General features: G+C 42.5%; 1 protein-coding gene across 1 annotated transcript in view; it reads left to right on the forward strand.

Annotated features, from left to right (window-relative positions):
* The window catches only part of ATAD2B (ATPase family AAA domain containing 2B), an 823,789-nt gene that overhangs the window by 111,176 nt on the left and 695,435 nt on the right, over nucleotides 1-17,178 (forward strand). Inside the window, exon 7 of the mRNA XM_053711168.1 lies at nucleotides 7,377-7,496. Within this exon, the coding sequence (XP_053567143.1) occupies nucleotides 7,377-7,496 (120 nt within the window). The remainder of the gene's footprint in view (nucleotides 1-7,376; nucleotides 7,497-17,178) is intronic.

Raw genomic sequence — 17,178 nt, forward strand, 5'->3', positions numbered from 1 at the left:
AGGGGTGCCATTTTCTCCCTCTCCGGCGTTCAAGAAATTTTTATGTTCCGGAGGCTAACTTGGAACTATGGGGGACTTTTCCTAAGGTGGATGGTGCTATCTCTACTTTTAGCAAAAACAACTATTCCCTTAGAAGACAGTACATCTTTCATGAAGCCTATGGACAAGGAAGCTTGAAGCTTACCTGCAAAAGGCTTTCTTTCAGACCCATCTAGAGACTTAAACAAGTTCTTTAGCATTCCTTCCACAAGATGGAATCTATCAGGTCAATTCTTACCTAGGTACTTCAGGGTCAATTAATGACAAAGGATCTAAAGGATGCATATCTGCATAAATGTATCGGGGTCATTATCAGTTTCTACTTTTTTACCTTTCTATACAGGCGTTACCAGTTTATTGCTCTACCCTTTTACCTAGCTACAGCTTCCAGGATATTTACAAAGGTCTTGGGAGCTCTATCTGTGGTTTGGGTGCAAGGAGTGTCAGTTGCTCCTTACCTGGACGACAGCTTGGTTCAGTTCCATCTTTTCCTTTTGCAACTGCTCACCCCGAGAAGTTACTTTGGTTGCTTCACAGTCATGGTTAGAGAATCAACGTTGCCAAGAGTTCTTTTGTAGCTCAGAATAGGGTTTCCTTCTTGGGATTAGTCAAAGCATGAAGTTATTTTTGACAGACAATCGCATAGTAAAGCTTCAGTCTGCTTGTGGCTATCTTCAATAACTTGTTTCCTTCGGTGGCAAAGTGTATGGAGGTCGGGAGCTTCATGGTGGCACCATCGTATGCCATTCCATTTTGTGAGGTTTCATTTGCAGTCTCTTCATTAATGCATGATAAGAAAGTTGAATGGGGATCACTTTGATCTGTCTCCGCTATTTTGTTTAGATCCTTCTACAAGACGGTCTGTTGTGGTGGATGTCCCTGGGTCTGGATGCAGGGGGCATGTTTTTTTTCTTCGTCCCACCTGGAAATTAATCACCACAGATGCCAGTCTGACAGGCTGGGGTGCATTGTGTGGGGTCTTATCGATTTTTTTTTTTTTTTTCTCATTTAAAATTTACTTTTTCCTGAATAATTAAATTTTTTTAATGTTGCATTACAATTTCTATATTTGCACTTTTGGGACCGTTATTCCAGACTATGGATACAGATACGGATTAATCTATCTCTATTGATAGATGTTTGCTTTCTTTAGATAACCAGATTGCCCTACTTTTTTTTGTTCATCCTGTTTAGCAAAGACTTTAAAATGCAAAGAATAAATTCTCCCTTCTGAGCCAAGTGTCTCTCAGGATTTTGCTGTGCGTGAAATGCCTCAGCTTTCGCCTCTGACGTCCCAAGCCTTAGTTTTTTCTTTTACCGTCTTCTCATCCACCTGGGGGTGTTTATTTACCTGGGGATTTTGCTCCTCAAGTTTCTTCTGCAGTAAATGTGGCTTTGCTTTCCCTGCATTGGGAAAACGTAAGAGAAAATCTAAACATTTGCCTGATACTAAGGTTTCTGACTCAACGACTGGATTAGCCACTCTTGCTCAGATGTCTTCTCCCCTATAGCTCTTCGTGTTGCAGTTATCTATCGGCCCCCTGGCCTAGCATCACAATTTTTGGACCACTTTGAAGCCTGGCTTCCACATTTTCTCTCTTCTAATGTCCCTTCTCTCATCTTAGGGGACTTCAACATACCCCTTGATAAGCCTAACACGCCTGCTGCCTCTAAACTTCTATCCCTTACCACCTCTTAGGCCTGTCCCAGTGGACAACATCTCCAACACACTGTGAAGGCAACTCCATAGACCTGGTCTTCACATATCTCTCTGCTGTTTCCAACTACCTTAAGTTCCCCTTTCCTCTCTCTGACCACCATCTATTAACTTTCTCTCTCACTCTACCTGCTACATCTTTGCAAGCCCCCAAAAAACTGCTACCTCACAGGAATTTAAATGACTTGGATCTCACAGACTTTTCCACTCAACTGAGTCCTCTGCTCTCTGAAATGTCATCCCTCTCTTGTCCAAACCTTGTGACTCTACATTATAATTCGGCACTAAAATCAACACTTGACAAAATTGCACCCTCCACTCTTCGACGTACATCAATCACTCGACGGCAACCGTGGCACACTAAACAGACCAGATATCTTCAGCGATGCTCACGGGCCGCTGAACGGCACTGGAGGAAATCACGCACCTTTGCTGATTTCCAACATTATAAATTCACCCTTAAGTCCTACAACTCTGCGCTCAGCCTGTCTATTTCTCCTCCCTTGTGTCATCTCACCCCAGATAACTGTTCTCAACCTTTAACTCCCTTCTACGTCCGCCTGCCCCCCCGCCCACTACCAACCTCACTGCTCAAATTATTGCTGATCACTTCAAAAATAAAATTGACACCATTAGAAAAGAGATCTGCACCTCGCACCCCACAAACCCAGCGATCCTACCCACCCCTTCTATTAGCAAAAATCTATGCTATTTCCCTCCTGTAACAGAGGAAGAAGTCTCTGCACTCCTATCCTCGGCTCATCTCATATCCTGCCCACTTGACCCTATTCCTTCATGACTTATTCCCTCTCTCTCTGCTTCACTAACCCCTACCCTAACTCATCTCTTTAACCAATCTCTCACTGCTGGCACATTTCCTGACACATTTAAGCATGCGTCATTCATACCAATCCTAAAAAAGCCCTCGCTTGACCCCTCCACGCCTTCTAACTATCGACCGGTCTCCTTACTTCCCTTTGCTTCAAAATTATTGGAACGACTAGTCTATAATCGGCTAACTCAATTTCTCACAACTAACTCCTTACTTGATCCACTACAATCTGGTTTCCACCCTAACCACTCAATAGAAACAGCTCTTGCTAAAGTAACAAATGACCTGTTATCAGCTAAAGCAAGAGGCCATTACTCCTTACTAATTCTTCTTGACCTCTCCGCAGCTTTTGACACAGTTGACCATCCTCTCTTCCTAAAAATACTACATTAATTTGGCATCCGAGACACAGCCCTCTCCTGGTTTGCAAAATATCTTTCAAACCGCTCATTTTCAGTTTCCTTTAACAACATATCCTGTGATCCTATGCCTCTCTCATAGGCTCTGTCTTGGGTCCCTTGCTTTTCTCTCTTTATACATCCTGCCTTGGAAAACTTATAGCCTCCTTTGGATTCCAGTACCACATATATGCTGATGATACCCAAATCTATCTTTCCTCTCCTGATATCTCTCCCTCTTTACTCAACCAGATTTCTGACTGCCTCTCTGCAATTTTCTTTTGGATGTCTTCACACTACCTCCAACTCAATCCGTCCAAAACTGAGCTGCTTCTTATCTCCCCCTCTTCGAGACATCCGACAGCTGACATTTCTCTGATGGTTGGAGACTCTATTCTCAACACCTCACCCCAGGTCCGCTGTCTTGGGGTCACACTAGACTCAGAACTCACATTCAACCCACATATACAAACGCTTACCAAATCCTGCCGTTCACACCTACGCAACATTTCAAGAATTCGTCCCTTCCTTACTCAAAAATTACAAAAGTACTCATTGATTATTGCAATCTACTCTTAAATGGCCTTCCAAAACGCCGCCTCTCCTCCCTCCAATCTATTATGAATGCTTCTGCTAGACTCATCCACATAAGTCGACGATCTACATCAGCTGCTCCGCTCTGCCAGTCTCTACACTGGCTCCCCATACACTCCAGAATACAATTTAAAGTATTAGCCCTAACCTACAAAGCACTCAACAGTCTAACTCCCAACTATATCTCCTCTCTCATCGTGAAATACTCCCCATCCCGTCCTCTTCGATCAACCTCTGACCTACGTCTCTACACTCCTGTTATATCTACATCCCACTCCCGCCTCCAAGACTTTGCACATGCTGCTCCTGTCCTCTGGAACTCTCTACCCGCTCCATCAGACTGTCTCCAACCTTGTATAGCTTCAGACGATCCTTGAAAACCCACCTATTCAGAGAGGTTTACCATCTCTCCTCCATCCCGCATCCGAGCCAAGCTAATACATGTACATGAACTGCCTGACTCACTGCTGCAAATACAACCGATGTAACAAGCTACCCCAACCTTATGTCTCTGCTCCCTAAACCTATAGACTGTGAGCTCTCCGGAGCAGCGCCCTCTTTCTCCTGTGCTAGATTTGTTTAGTCTTGTTATGTTTTGTATTGTATCACAAATCTTTGTCATTGTATACCCCTATTGTACCCAGCGCTACGGAATTTGGCGGCGCTATACAAATAAATGATAATAATTATAATAATAATGTCTGAGGAGAATACTTCTGTAGATTCTGAAGGTGAGATCTCAGACTAACACTTTAGCACATAAATCTTCAGAATCTGAAGAGGTTAATTTTAGATTTAAGCTGGACTACCTACAGTTACTATTGAAGGAGGCTCTAGCTACTTTAGACAACTCTGAATCTTCGGTTGCTGCCAACCCTACAAAGTCTTCTAAACTGGATAGTCTATGATTTCCCATCTTCTGAGGTTTTTCCTGTCCCAAGGAAGATGTCTGAAATTAATGCTCAGGAATGGGATAATCCAGGGGGTCCTTTTCCCCTTCCTTTGTTTCCTGTTGCTTACTCTATTTGTGACTCTTGGCGCACAGTTCCTAAAGTAGAAGGGGCTATTTCTTCTCTTGCCAAGAGAACTACATATAGAGGGTAGTTTCTCTTTTAAGGACCCAATGAACAAGAAGCTAGAGGCTTACTTAAAAAAAAAAATGTATATCCATCAGGGTTTATAGTGGCAAACAGCAGTGAGTTTTGCTACGGTTGCGGGAGCTTCATCTTATTGGTGTTGTTGCATTGTCTGATCTTATTACACAGGAAACTACAGTAGAGGAGATCAAAGCTCTCAAACTGTCCTATTCCTTTTATCTGCGATGCCAATATGCAGATAATTCATCTGGAAGCTAAGATGGCTACCTTCACGGTACTCGCCCACAGGGCTCTGTGGTTAAAATCTTGGTCAGCCGATGTCTCTTGTAAGGCCAAGCTTTTGGCTTTACCCTAGACTGTGTTTGGACCTGGTCTGGCAGAGATCATTTCTGAGATTACAGGTGGAAAGGGATCTTTCCTACCTCAGGAAAAGAAAAATAGACCTAGAGGTCGTGAGACCTCTAATTTTCGTTCCTTTCGTAACCTTAAGAGACAGAAGTTCTTCTCTTCCAAACCAGATCAACCCAGATCTTCTTGGAAATCCAACCAGCCCTGGAACAAGGGAAAACAAAACCGTGTAAATCTAGTGGGGGACAGGCTTTCCTTTTTTCATCAACCCTGGATATGCAATGTCCCAGGCCCTTGGTCAGTGGACATAGTATCCCAGGGTTACAGGATGGGATTGAAGTCTTGCCCTCCAAAGGTCAGATTTCTCCTTCCAAGACTGTCCTCAAACCAAGTAAAGAAGGCCTTCTTAAACTGTGTAAAAGACCTATCCATCTCTCTCTTTTCCCCCAACTTTCTTTCTTTTTTACTTTCTTCCTGTCCTTGGGCTATATGTACTACTGTGAAGGAGGGGGAAGTAGGAGGGATATTTAAGCTCTGGTGTAGGGTGTCTTTGCCTCTTCCTGGTGACCAGGTGATGTAATCCCAATCGTGCACTCTGACTACCAAGAAAGAAATGAATTTATTAGGTAAGAATACATTTTGATTTTTCCCCACTAACCAATATCTCAAGTGTGATCAGATTTTCTCAAATTTTGATTTTTTTGCAGTGATTTTCACATTTTAGATAAACTGTATTGCGTTAACTGTGAATAAGGGAATTCTGTTGTATACTGAATAACTGTTAATGAAACTGAGACTTTACAGAGGCATGATTATTGACAAAGGATCCATAAAGACCTTTGACTTCAGAAAGGTGTTTCTGCTTTGTCCAATTGGGCTAGGAAACTAACCCATTAGTATGGAACATTGTTTTATGTGTTATAGTGAATTATTAATTCTAATTAAAAAGAACTTGTAATCCTCATTGCCACTTAACACTCAAAGGGTTAAAGAAATTGGATGCCAAAAATGGTTTATAAAATACCATATTGACTCATCTTAATGCAACAAATAAAACAAAAACATATGACTCTAATGGCATCCTAAAAACTTAAAGCTAAGATGCAAGAAAGCTTTAAAGGGGTACAATCTCACTGGTCTGTTTGTGCATTTCCAAGAAGTAACTTGTCACTGAAACAAAATGGTTGAAGTTCTGGGGACACTGATGATGGTTATTTTTTGGGCTCCTAATGTTTGTCCAGTACTGGTGCATTTGTAAAGCAAGGATTTCGGAGGCAAAATGTATTTTAATTTTAAGGCCTTTAAATATAAATTTTCATTATGTTGTAACAGTACAAAAATGTTTTGATGTGGAAATAAAAATGCTAATTTTTTTTTTTACAAAAAACCCAATACCCGACCATAAATAAAAAAAACATAAATCAACAGTCCTTTGATGTAAAGTGAGACAGTCTTTACTTGCAGAAAGATCCTCAACAGTTATCCTCAAAAGAGAAATAAATCATAGCATAACTCTGCATACAATACGATAAAATTTCACACCTGAGTCGATTCTACTCCCGTGTCTGGGAGCTAAGACTAGCTCTAGTGTAAGCGTTCAAAAATACATATCTCCCGGATTACAGCATACAATTTATTAAAAGCATTAAATACAGACAGACATCACCAAGGGTTTTGCAGCTGAGGCAAACACCCACACTTCGTGTAAGTTCTTTGCTAACTGAACCACAAAAACCACAGTGGGTTAGAAGCCGTTGCCGTTAAGTGTACCCCTCCTGGTGACCAGTCTGTATTAGATCTGCACTCCGACCGTTTTGCTGACCAAGTTTAGCTTTTTCAAGGAGTTTTGATATTATGTGCATTTTTAAAGGGATAGGGAAGTCAAAATTAAACTGGCATGAGACAGAGCATGTAATTTTTAAGACTTTTAAATGAACTTCTATTTCCATATGTGCTTTGTTCTTTTGGTATCCCTTGTTGAAAAAATATGCACATATCCATGAGCTAGCTGCTGATTGGTGCCTGTACACATTAGTCTCTTGTGATAGGCTAAGTAGATTTGTTCATCTAGCTGCCAGTAGGGCAATGCTATTCCTTCAGCAAAGGATAACGAGAATGTTTAGCAAATTTGGTAATAGAAGTTAATTAAAAAGTTGTTTAAAATTGTATGTTTTGTCCAAATTGTGAGATAACATTTTAGGGTTTTCTGTCCCTTTTTAAGAGGTAAAAATTCTTAAGTCAATATTGAGTAAATACTAATTCTAGTAGTTTGAGTTTTGAAATTATGTAATTTGAAATGGTGGTGTTTGGGACACTAACTGGGCAAGTGTATTTTATCCCCTTCCCCACAGAATCCCAGGAGGAAGGTGAGGATGGAGATGAAGAAGCGGAGGTGGAAGGAGAGGAAATTGACCGACCGTACAACTTGAGACAGAGGAAAACTGTTGAGAGATACCAAGCACCTCCTATCGGTAGTATTTGTTGCTTTTTTTAATATGGCAGTTGATGTAAATAGCTTGAAAACACACATCGACAAACGGATACTAATCAGATCATTACAATCACATACGTGTTTCTTTTTTTGGGGGATTTGATAAACATTTCTCCAACATTGGTGTGTCCGGTCCACGGCGTCATCCTTACTTGTGGGAATATCTCTTCCCCAACAGGAAATGGCAAAGAGTCCCAGCAAAGCTGGCCATATAGTCCCTCCTAGGCTCCGCCCACCCCAGTCATTCTCTTTGCCGTTGCACAGGCAACATCTCCACGGAGATGGTTAAGAGTATGTGGTGTTTAGTTGTAGTTTTATTTTATTCTACTATCAAGAGTTTGTTATTTTAAAATAGTGCTGGTATGTACTATTTACTCTGAAACAGAAAAAGATGAAGATTTCTGTTTGTGAGAGGAAGATGATTTTAGCAGACAGTAACTAAAATCGATTGCTGTTTCCACATAGGACTGTTGAGATGAAGTAACTTCAGTTGGGGGAAACAGCAGACTTTTCTGCTTAAGGTATGACTAGCCATATTTCTAACATGACTGTGTAATGCTGGAAGGCTGTCATTTCCCCTCATGGGGACCGGTAAGCCATTTTCTTAGTCTCAAACAGAATAAAGGGCTTAATATGGGCTATAAAACTGGTAGACACTTTTATGGGCTAAATCGATTGCTTTATTTGGACATTTTATACATGTTTATGCTGATAATTCACACTTATAAACTTGGGGAACGTTTTTTAACGTCAGGCACTGTGTTAGACACCTTTTCCAGTCAGGAAGGGCCTTCCCAGTTGTAGGCTGAGCCTCATTTTCGCGCCATTACTGCGCAGTTGTTTTTGAGTGCAAGACATGCAGATGCATGTGTGAGGACCTGAAAGTAGTTGGAAAAGTTCCTAGAAGGCGTCATTTGGTATCGTATTCCCCTCTGGGCTTGGTAAAGTCACAGCAAAGGCTGTAGCTGGGACTGTATAGGGGTTAAATCTGTAACCGGCTCCGGTTTCGTTATTTTAAGGGTTAAAGCTCTGAAAATTGGTGTGCAATACTTTTAATGCTTTAAGACACTGTGGTGAAATTTTGGTAAATTTTGAACAATTCCTTCATATATTTTCACATATTCAGTAATAAAGTGTGCTCTGTTTAAAATTTAAAGAGACGGTAACGGTTTTGTTTTAAAATGTTTTTTGTGCTTTATTGACAAGTTTAAGCCTGTTTAACATGTCTGTGCCTTCAGATAAGCTATGTTCTATATGTATGAAAGCCAATGTGTCTCCCCCTTCAAAATTGTGTGATAATTGTGCCATAGCGTCCAAACAAAGTAAGGACAGTACTGCCACAGATAATGAAATTGCCCAAGATGATTCCTCAGATGAAGGGAGTAGACATGGTTCTACATCATCTCCTTCTGTGTCTACGCCAGTTTTGCCCACGCAGGAGGCCCCTAGTACTTCTAGCGCGCCAATGCTTATTACCATGCAACAATTGACGGCTGTAATGGATAACTCCATAGCAAATATTTTATCCAAAATGCCTGCATATCAGAGAGAGCGCGATTGCTCTGTTTTAAACACTGAAGAGCAGGAGGGCGCTGATGATAATTGTTCTGTCATACCCTCACACCAATCTGAAGGGGCCATGAGGGAGGTTTTGTCAGATGGGGAAATTTCAGATTCAGGAAAAATTTCTCAACAGGCTGAACCTGATGTTGTAACATTTAAATTAGAACATCTCTGCGCACTGCTTAAGGAGGTGTTATCTACTCTGGATGATTGTGACAACTTGGTCATTCCAGAAAAATTATGCAAGATGGACAAGTTCCTAGAGGTTCCGGTGCACCCCGACGCTTTTCCTATACCCAAGCGGGTGGCGGACATAGTGAATAAGGAGTGGGAGAAGCCCGGCATACCTTTTGTTCCCCCTCCTATATTTAAGAAATTATTTCCTATGGTCGACCCCAGAAAGGACTTATGGCAGACAGTCCCTAAGGTCGAGGGGGCAGTTTCTACTCTAAACAAGCGCACTACTATTCCTATCGAAGATAGTTGTGCTTTCAAAGATCCTATGGATAAAAAATTGGAAGGTTTGCTTAAAAAGATTTTTGTTCAGCAAGGTTACCTTCTACAACCCATTTCGTGCATTGTTCCGGTCACTACAGCAGCGTGGTTCTGGTTCGAGGAACTTAGAAAAGTCGCTCAGTAGAGAGACTCCATATGAGGAGGTTATGGACAGAGTTCACACACTTAAGTTGGCTAACTCTTTTATTTTAGATGCCGCTTTGCAATTAGCTAGATTAGCGGCGAAAAATTCAGGGTTTGCAATTGTGGCGCGCAGAGCGCTTTGGCTAAAGTCTTGGTCAGCGGATGTATCATCCAAGACAAAATTGCTTAACATCCCCTTCAAGGGTAAAACTCTCTTTGGACCAGAATTGAAAGAGATTATCTCAGACATCACTGGGGGAAAGGGCCACGCCCTCCCACAAGATAGGCCTTTCAAAGCCAAGAATAAGTCTAATTTTCGTTCCTTTCGTAATTTCAGGAACGGACCGGCCTCTAATTCTGCATTCTCTAAGCAAGAGGGTAATGCCTCACAGTCCAAACCAGCCTGGAAACCGATGCAAGGCTGGAACAAGGGTAAGCAGACCAAGAAGCCTGCTACCGCTAACAAAACAGCATGAAGGAGTAGCCCCCGATCCGGGACCGGATCTAGTGGGGGGCAGACTCTCTCTCTTTGCTCAGGCTTGGGCAAGAGATGTTCAGGATCCCTGGACGCTAGAAATAGTTTCTCACGGTTATCTTCTGGAATTCAAGGAACTACCCCCAAGGGGAAGGTTCCACATGTCTCACTTATCCTCAAACCAAATAAAGAGATTTTGTAGAAGACCTGCTAAAGATGGGAGTGATACACCCAGTTCCAATGACGGAACAAGGAATGGGATTTTACTCAAATCTGTTCGTAGTTCCCAAAAAAGAGGGAACCTTCAGACCAATTCTGGATTTAAAGATCCTAAACAAATTTCTCAGGGTACCATCGTTCAAAATGGAAACCATTCGAACGATTCTACCCACTATCCAGGAAGGTCAATTTATGACTACCATGGATCTAAAGGATGCGTACCTACATATTCCTATCCACAAAGAACATCATCAGTTCTTAAGGTTTGCCTTTCTGGACAAACATTACCAGTTTGTGGCCCTCCCATTCGGATTAGCCACTGCTCCAAGGATTTTCACAAAGGTACTCGGGTCCCTTCTAGCGGTTCTAAGACCGAGGGGCATTGCAGTAGTACCATACTTGGACGACATTCTAATACAAGCGTCGTCCCTTTCAAAAGCAAAGGCTCATACAGACATCGTTCTGGCCTTTCTCAGATCTTACGGATGGAAGGTGAACATAGAAAAAAGTTCTCTGTCTCCGTCAACAAGAGTTCCCTTCCTGGGAACAATAATAGATTCCTTAGAAATGAGGATCTTTCTGACAGATTCATTCTGTTCCACGTCCTTCCATAGCTCAGTGCATGGAAGTAGTAGGGTTGATGGTTGCAGCAATGGACATGGTTCCTTTTGCGCAAATTCATCTAAGACCATTACAACTGTGCATGCTGAAACAGTGGAATGGGGACTATACAGACTTGTCTCCAGTGATTCAAGTAGATCAGAAGACCAGAGATTCACTCCGTTGGTGGATATCCCTGGACCACCTATCCCAGGGAATGAGCTTCCGCAGACCAGAGTGGGTCATTGTCACGACCGACGCCAGTCTAGTGGGCTGGGGTGTAGTCTGGGAATCCCTGAAAGCTCAGGGACTATGGTCTCGGGAAGAGTCTCTTCTCCCGATAAACATTCTGGAACTAAGAGCGATATTCAATGCTCTCAGGGCTTGGCCTCAGCTTGCAAAGGCCAGATTCATAAGATTCCAATCAGACAACATGATGACTGTTGCGTATATCAATCATCAGGGGGGAACAAGGAGTTCCCTGGCGATGAAAGAAGTAACCAAAATAATACAATGGGCGGAGAATCACTCCTGCCACCTATCTGCGATCCACATCCCAGGTGTGGAAAACTGGGAAGCGGATTATCTGAGTCGTCAGACATTCCATCCGGGGGAGTGGGAACTCCACCCGGAGATTTTTGCCCAGTTGACTCAATTATGGGGCATTCCAGACATGGATCTGATGGCGTCTTATCGGAACTTCAAGGTTCCTTGCTACGGGTCCAGATCCAGGGATCCCAAGGCGACTCTAGTGGATGCACTAGTAGCGCCTTGGACCTTCAACCTAGCTTATGTGTTCCCACCGTTTCCTCTCATCCCCAGGCTGGTAGCCAGGATCAAACAGGAGAGGGTCTCGGTGATTTTGATAGCTCCTGCGTGGCCACGCAGGACTTGGTATGCAGACCTGGTGAATATGTCATCGGTTCCACCATGGAAGCTACCTTTGAGACAGGACCTTCTTGTTCAGGGTCCATTCGAACATCCAAATCTGGTCTCCCTCCAGCTGACGGCTTGGAGATTGAACGCTTGATTCTATCAAAGCGTGGGTTTTCAGATTCGGTGATTGATACTCTGGTTCAGGCCAGAAAACCGGTAACTAAAAAGATTTACCATAAAATATGGAAAAGATATATCTGCTGGTGTGAATCCAAGGGATTCCCTTGGAATAAGGTAAAAATTCCTAAGATTCTTTCCTTTCTGCAAGAAGGTTTGGATAAAGGATTATCTGCGAGTTCTCTAAAGGGACAGATTTCTGCTTTATCTGTCTTACTACACAAACGACTGGCAGCTATGCCAGATGTTCAAGCATTTGTTCAGGCTCTGGTTAGGATCAAGCCTGTTTACAGACGTTTGACTCCTCCCTGGAGTTTAAATCTAGTTCTTTCAGTTCTTCAAGGGGTTCCGTTTGAACCTCTACATTACATAGATATTAAGTTATCTTGGAAAGTTTTGTTTTTGGTTGCTATTTCTTCTGCTAGAAGAGTTTCAGAGTTATCTGCTCTGCAGTGTTCTCCGCCCTATCTGGTGTTCCATGCAGATAAGGTGGTTTTGCGTACTAAGCCTGGTTTTCTTCCAAAGGTTGTTTCTAACAAAAATATTAACCAGGAGATAGTTGTACCTTCTTTGTGTCCGAATCCAGTTTCAAAGAAGGAACGTTTGTTACACAATTTGGACGTAGTCCGTGCTCTAAAATTCTATTTAGAAGCTACAAAAGATTTCAGACAAACATCTTCTCTGTTTCTCGTCTATTCTGGTAAAAGGAGAGGTCAAAAAGCGACTTCTACCTCTCTTTCCTTTTGGCTTAAAAGCATCATCCGATTGGCTTACGAGACTGCCGGACGGCAGCCTCCTGAAAGAATCACAGCTCACTCCACTAGGGCTGTGGCTTCCACATGGGCCTTCAAGAACGAGGCTTCTGTTGATCAGATATGTAAGGCAACGACTTGGTCTTCACTGCACACTTTTGCCAAATTTTACAAATTTGATTCTTTTGCTTCTTCGGAGGCTATTTTTGGGAGAAAGGTTTTGCAAGCCGTGGTGCCTTCCGTTTAGGTAACCTGATTTGCTCCCTCCCTTCATCCGTGTCCTAAAGCTTTGGTATTGGTTCCCACAAGTAAGGATGACGCTGTGGACCGGACACACCAATGTTGGAGAAAACAGAATTTATGCTTACCTGATAAATTACTTTCTCCAACGGTGTGTCCGGTCCACGGCCCGCCCTGGTTTTTTAATCAGGTCTGATGAATTATTTTCTCTAACTACAGTCACCACGGTACCATATGGTTTCTCCTATATTTTTCCTCCTGTTCCTGGGACTCTTTGCCATTTCCTGTTGGGGAAGAGATATTCCCACAAGTAAGGATGACGCCGTGGACCGGACACACCGTTGGAGAAAGTAATTTATCAGGTAAGCATAAATTCTGTTTTTGTGGATATTAATATTTCAGAAAGCTACGTCAATTGACTATGGTATAGCCAGAAGACTATAGCACATTTACTGATCCTTTTCTGCAGATTTGAAAAATTAAAATTAATTCATATCTGGTTTTGCAAAATTTGCCATCTAAACCGTAAATCTGACATAACATTTTTAGTTCTGTGCACTTTTACAAGAAGTCATCTGGTCTTGTACTCCGACCCCTTGATAAATGGGGCTCTTATTGTGGATGACAATCTTGTGTTGTCATCCCTGCGAGGTGGGGTTGAGGGAAGCTTTCATAGCTTATCCTGCCCACCCCCCTGCAGTTACCTCCGCATCCCTTGTGGTCTAGTATCTGGGGATGCCGGTGAAACCCAAACCCCTTGATCTCAGCTCCCTTAAGCCCTAGGAACCATAGTTAGAAAGTCATTAGTCTTCTATTTGAAAAAGGTAACTTAGGAGAGGTATAAAGTCAAAGCATATTTAACCCCTCCCCCCAAAAAAAATAATAAATTAAAATGGGCCATGGGCCTGTAACAGCTCATTGAAAAGGCTTAGAGATCCCCAAGACCCTTAGATTTAAATCACAGAAGCTGCTTTCTCTTGTAAGGTGTATCCAGTCCACGGATCATTAATTACTTGTGGGATATTCTCCTTCCCAACAGGAAGTTGCAAGAGGATCACCCACAGCAGAGCTGCTATATAGCTCCTTCCCTCACTGCCATATCCAGTCATTCTCTTGCAACTCTCAACTAAGATGGAGGTCGTAAGAGGACTGTAGTGTTTTATACTTAGTTTATTTCTTCAATCAAAAGTTTGTTATTTTTAAATGGTACCGGAGTGTACTGTTTATCTCAGGCAGTATTTAGAAGAAGAATCTGCCTGCGTTTTCTATGATCTTAGCAGAAGTAACTAAGATCCTTTGCTGTTCTCACATATTCTGAGGAGTGAGGTAACTTCAGAGGGGGAATAGCGTGCAGGTTTTCCTGCAATAAGGTATGTGCAGTTAAAATATTTTTCTAGGGATGGAATTTGCTAGAAAATGCTGCTGATACCGAAGTAATGTAAGTAAAGCCTTAAATGCAGTGATAGCGACTGGTATCAGGCTTATTAATAGAGATACATACTCTTATAAAAGTGTATTTTAAAACGTTTGCTGGCATGTTTAATCGTTTTTTACATATGTTTGGTGATAAAACTTATTGGGGCCTAGTTTTTTCCACATGGCTGGCTTGAATTTTGCCTAGAAACAGTTCTCTGAGGCTTCCCACTATTGTAATATGAGTGGGAGGGGCCTATTTTGCCTTTTTTTTGCACAGCAAAAATTAGACAGAGACATCCAGCTTCTTCCTGCATGATCCAGGACTTCTCTGAAGGGCTCAAAAGGCTTCAAAAGTCATATTGAGGGAGGTAAAAAGCCACAGTAGAGCTGTGGCAGTTGTTGTGACTGTTTAAAAAACGTTTTTGTCATTTGTTATTCCGTTTTTGGTATTAAGGGATTAATCATCCATTTGCAAGTGGGTTCAATGCTCTAACTTATTACATACACTGTAAAAATTTCGTTAGTGTAACTGCATTTTCTCCAACATTGGTGTGTCCAGTCCACGGCGTCATCCATTACTTGTGGGAATATTCTCTTCCCCAACAGGAAATGGCAAAGAGCACAGCAAAAGCTGTCCATATAGCCCCTCCTCAGGCTCCGTCCCCCAGTCATTCTCTTTGCCGCTCTGAACTGCTACCTCTCTTTCTTTCTGGCTGAAAAGCATCATCCGATTGGCTTATGAGACTGCCGGACGGCAGCCTCCTGAACGAATCACAGCTCACTCTACTAGGGCTGTGGCTTCCACATGGGCCTTCAAGAACGAGGCTTCTGTTGATCAGATATGTAAGGCAGCGACTTGGCCTTCTCTGCACACTTTTGCCAAATTCTACAAATTTGATACTTATGCTTCTTCGGAGGCTATTTTTGGGAGAGAGGTTTTGCAAGCCGTGGTGCCTTCCGTTTAGGTAACCTGATTTGCTCCCTCCCTTCATCCGTGTCCTAAAGCTTTGGTATTGGTTCCCACAAGTAATGGATGACGCTGTGGACCGGACACACCAATGTTGGAGAAAACAGAATTTATGCTTACCTGATAAATTACTTTCTCCAACGGTGTGTCCGGTCCACGGCCCGCCCTGGTTTTTTAATCAGGTTTGAACAATTTTTTTCTCTATACACTACAGTCACCACGGCACCCTATAGTTTCTCCTTTTTTTCTCCTAACCGTCGGTCGAATGACTGGGGGACGGAGCCTGAGGAGGGGCTATATGGACAGCTTTTGCTGTGCTCTTTGCCATTTCCTGTTGGGGAAGAGAATATTCCCACAAGTAATGGATGACGCCGTGGACCGGACACACCGTTGGAGAAAGTAATTTATCAGGTAAGCATAAATTCAGTTTTTTCACTGTTATTTCAAAATTTGGGAAAATTAGTGTTTCTTAAAGGCGCAGTAATGTTTTTTATATTGCTTGTAAACTTGTTTTAAAGTGTTTTCCAAGCTTGCTAGTCTCATTGCTAGTCTGTTTAAACATGTCTGACACAGAGGAACCTACTTGTTCATTATGTTTGAAAGCCATGGTGGAGCCCCATAGGAGAATGTGTACTAAATGTATTGATTTCACCTTAAACAGTAAAGATCAGTCTTTATCTATAAAAGAATTATCACCAGAGGGTTCTGTCGAGGGGGAAGTTATGCCGACTAACTCTCCCCACGTGTCAGACCCTTCGTCTCCCGCTCAGGGGACGCACGCTAATATGGCTGCCATCATGAATAATACCCTGTCAGAGGTATTATCTAGATTGCCTGAATTAAGAGGCAAGCACGCAAGCACGATAGCTCTGGGGTTAGGAGAGATACAGAGCGCGCAAATGCTGTTAGAGCCATGTCTGATACTGCGTCACAGTATGCAGAACATGAGGACGGAGAGCTTCAGTCTGTGGATGACATCTCTGACTCGGGGAAACCTGATTCAGAGATTTCTAATTTTAAATTTAAGCTTGAGAACCTCTGTGTATTGCTTGGGGAGGTATTAGCTGCTCTGAATGACTGTAACACAGTTGCAATTCCAGAGAAATTTTGTAGGCTGGATAGATACTATGCGGTGCCGGTGTGTACTGGCGTTTTTCCTATACCTAAAAGGCTTACAGAAATTATTAGCAAGGAGTGGGATAGACCCTGTGTGCCCTTTTCCCCACCACCTATATTTAGAAAAATGTTTCCAATAGACGCCACTACACGGGACTTATGGCAGACTGTCCCTAAGGTGGAGGGAGCAGTTTCTACTTTAGCAAAGCGTACCACTATCCCGGTTGAGGACAGTTGTGCTTTTTCAGATCCAAAGGATAAAAAATTGGAGGGTTACCTTAAGAAAATGTTTATTCAACAAGGTTTTATTTTACAGCCCCTTGCATGCATTGCGCCTGTCACTGCTGCGGCAGCATTCTGGTTTGAGGCCCTGGAAGAGGCCATCCAGACAGCTCCATTGAATGACATTTTTGACAAGCTTAGAACGCTTAAGCTAGCTAACTCATTTGTTTCTGATGCCATTGTTCATTTGACTAAACTAACGGCTAAGAATTCCGGATTCGCCATCCAGGCGCGTAGGGCGCTATGGCTTAAATCCTGGTCAGCTGACGTGACTTCAAAGTCTAAATTACTCAACATTCCTTTCAAGGGGCAGACCTTATTTCGGGCCTGGCTTGAAGGA

This window comes from Bombina bombina, chromosome 4 (assembly GCF_027579735.1).
Source record: "Bombina bombina isolate aBomBom1 chromosome 4, aBomBom1.pri, whole genome shotgun sequence".
Lineage (NCBI taxonomy): Eukaryota > Metazoa > Chordata > Amphibia > Anura > Bombinatoridae > Bombina > Bombina bombina.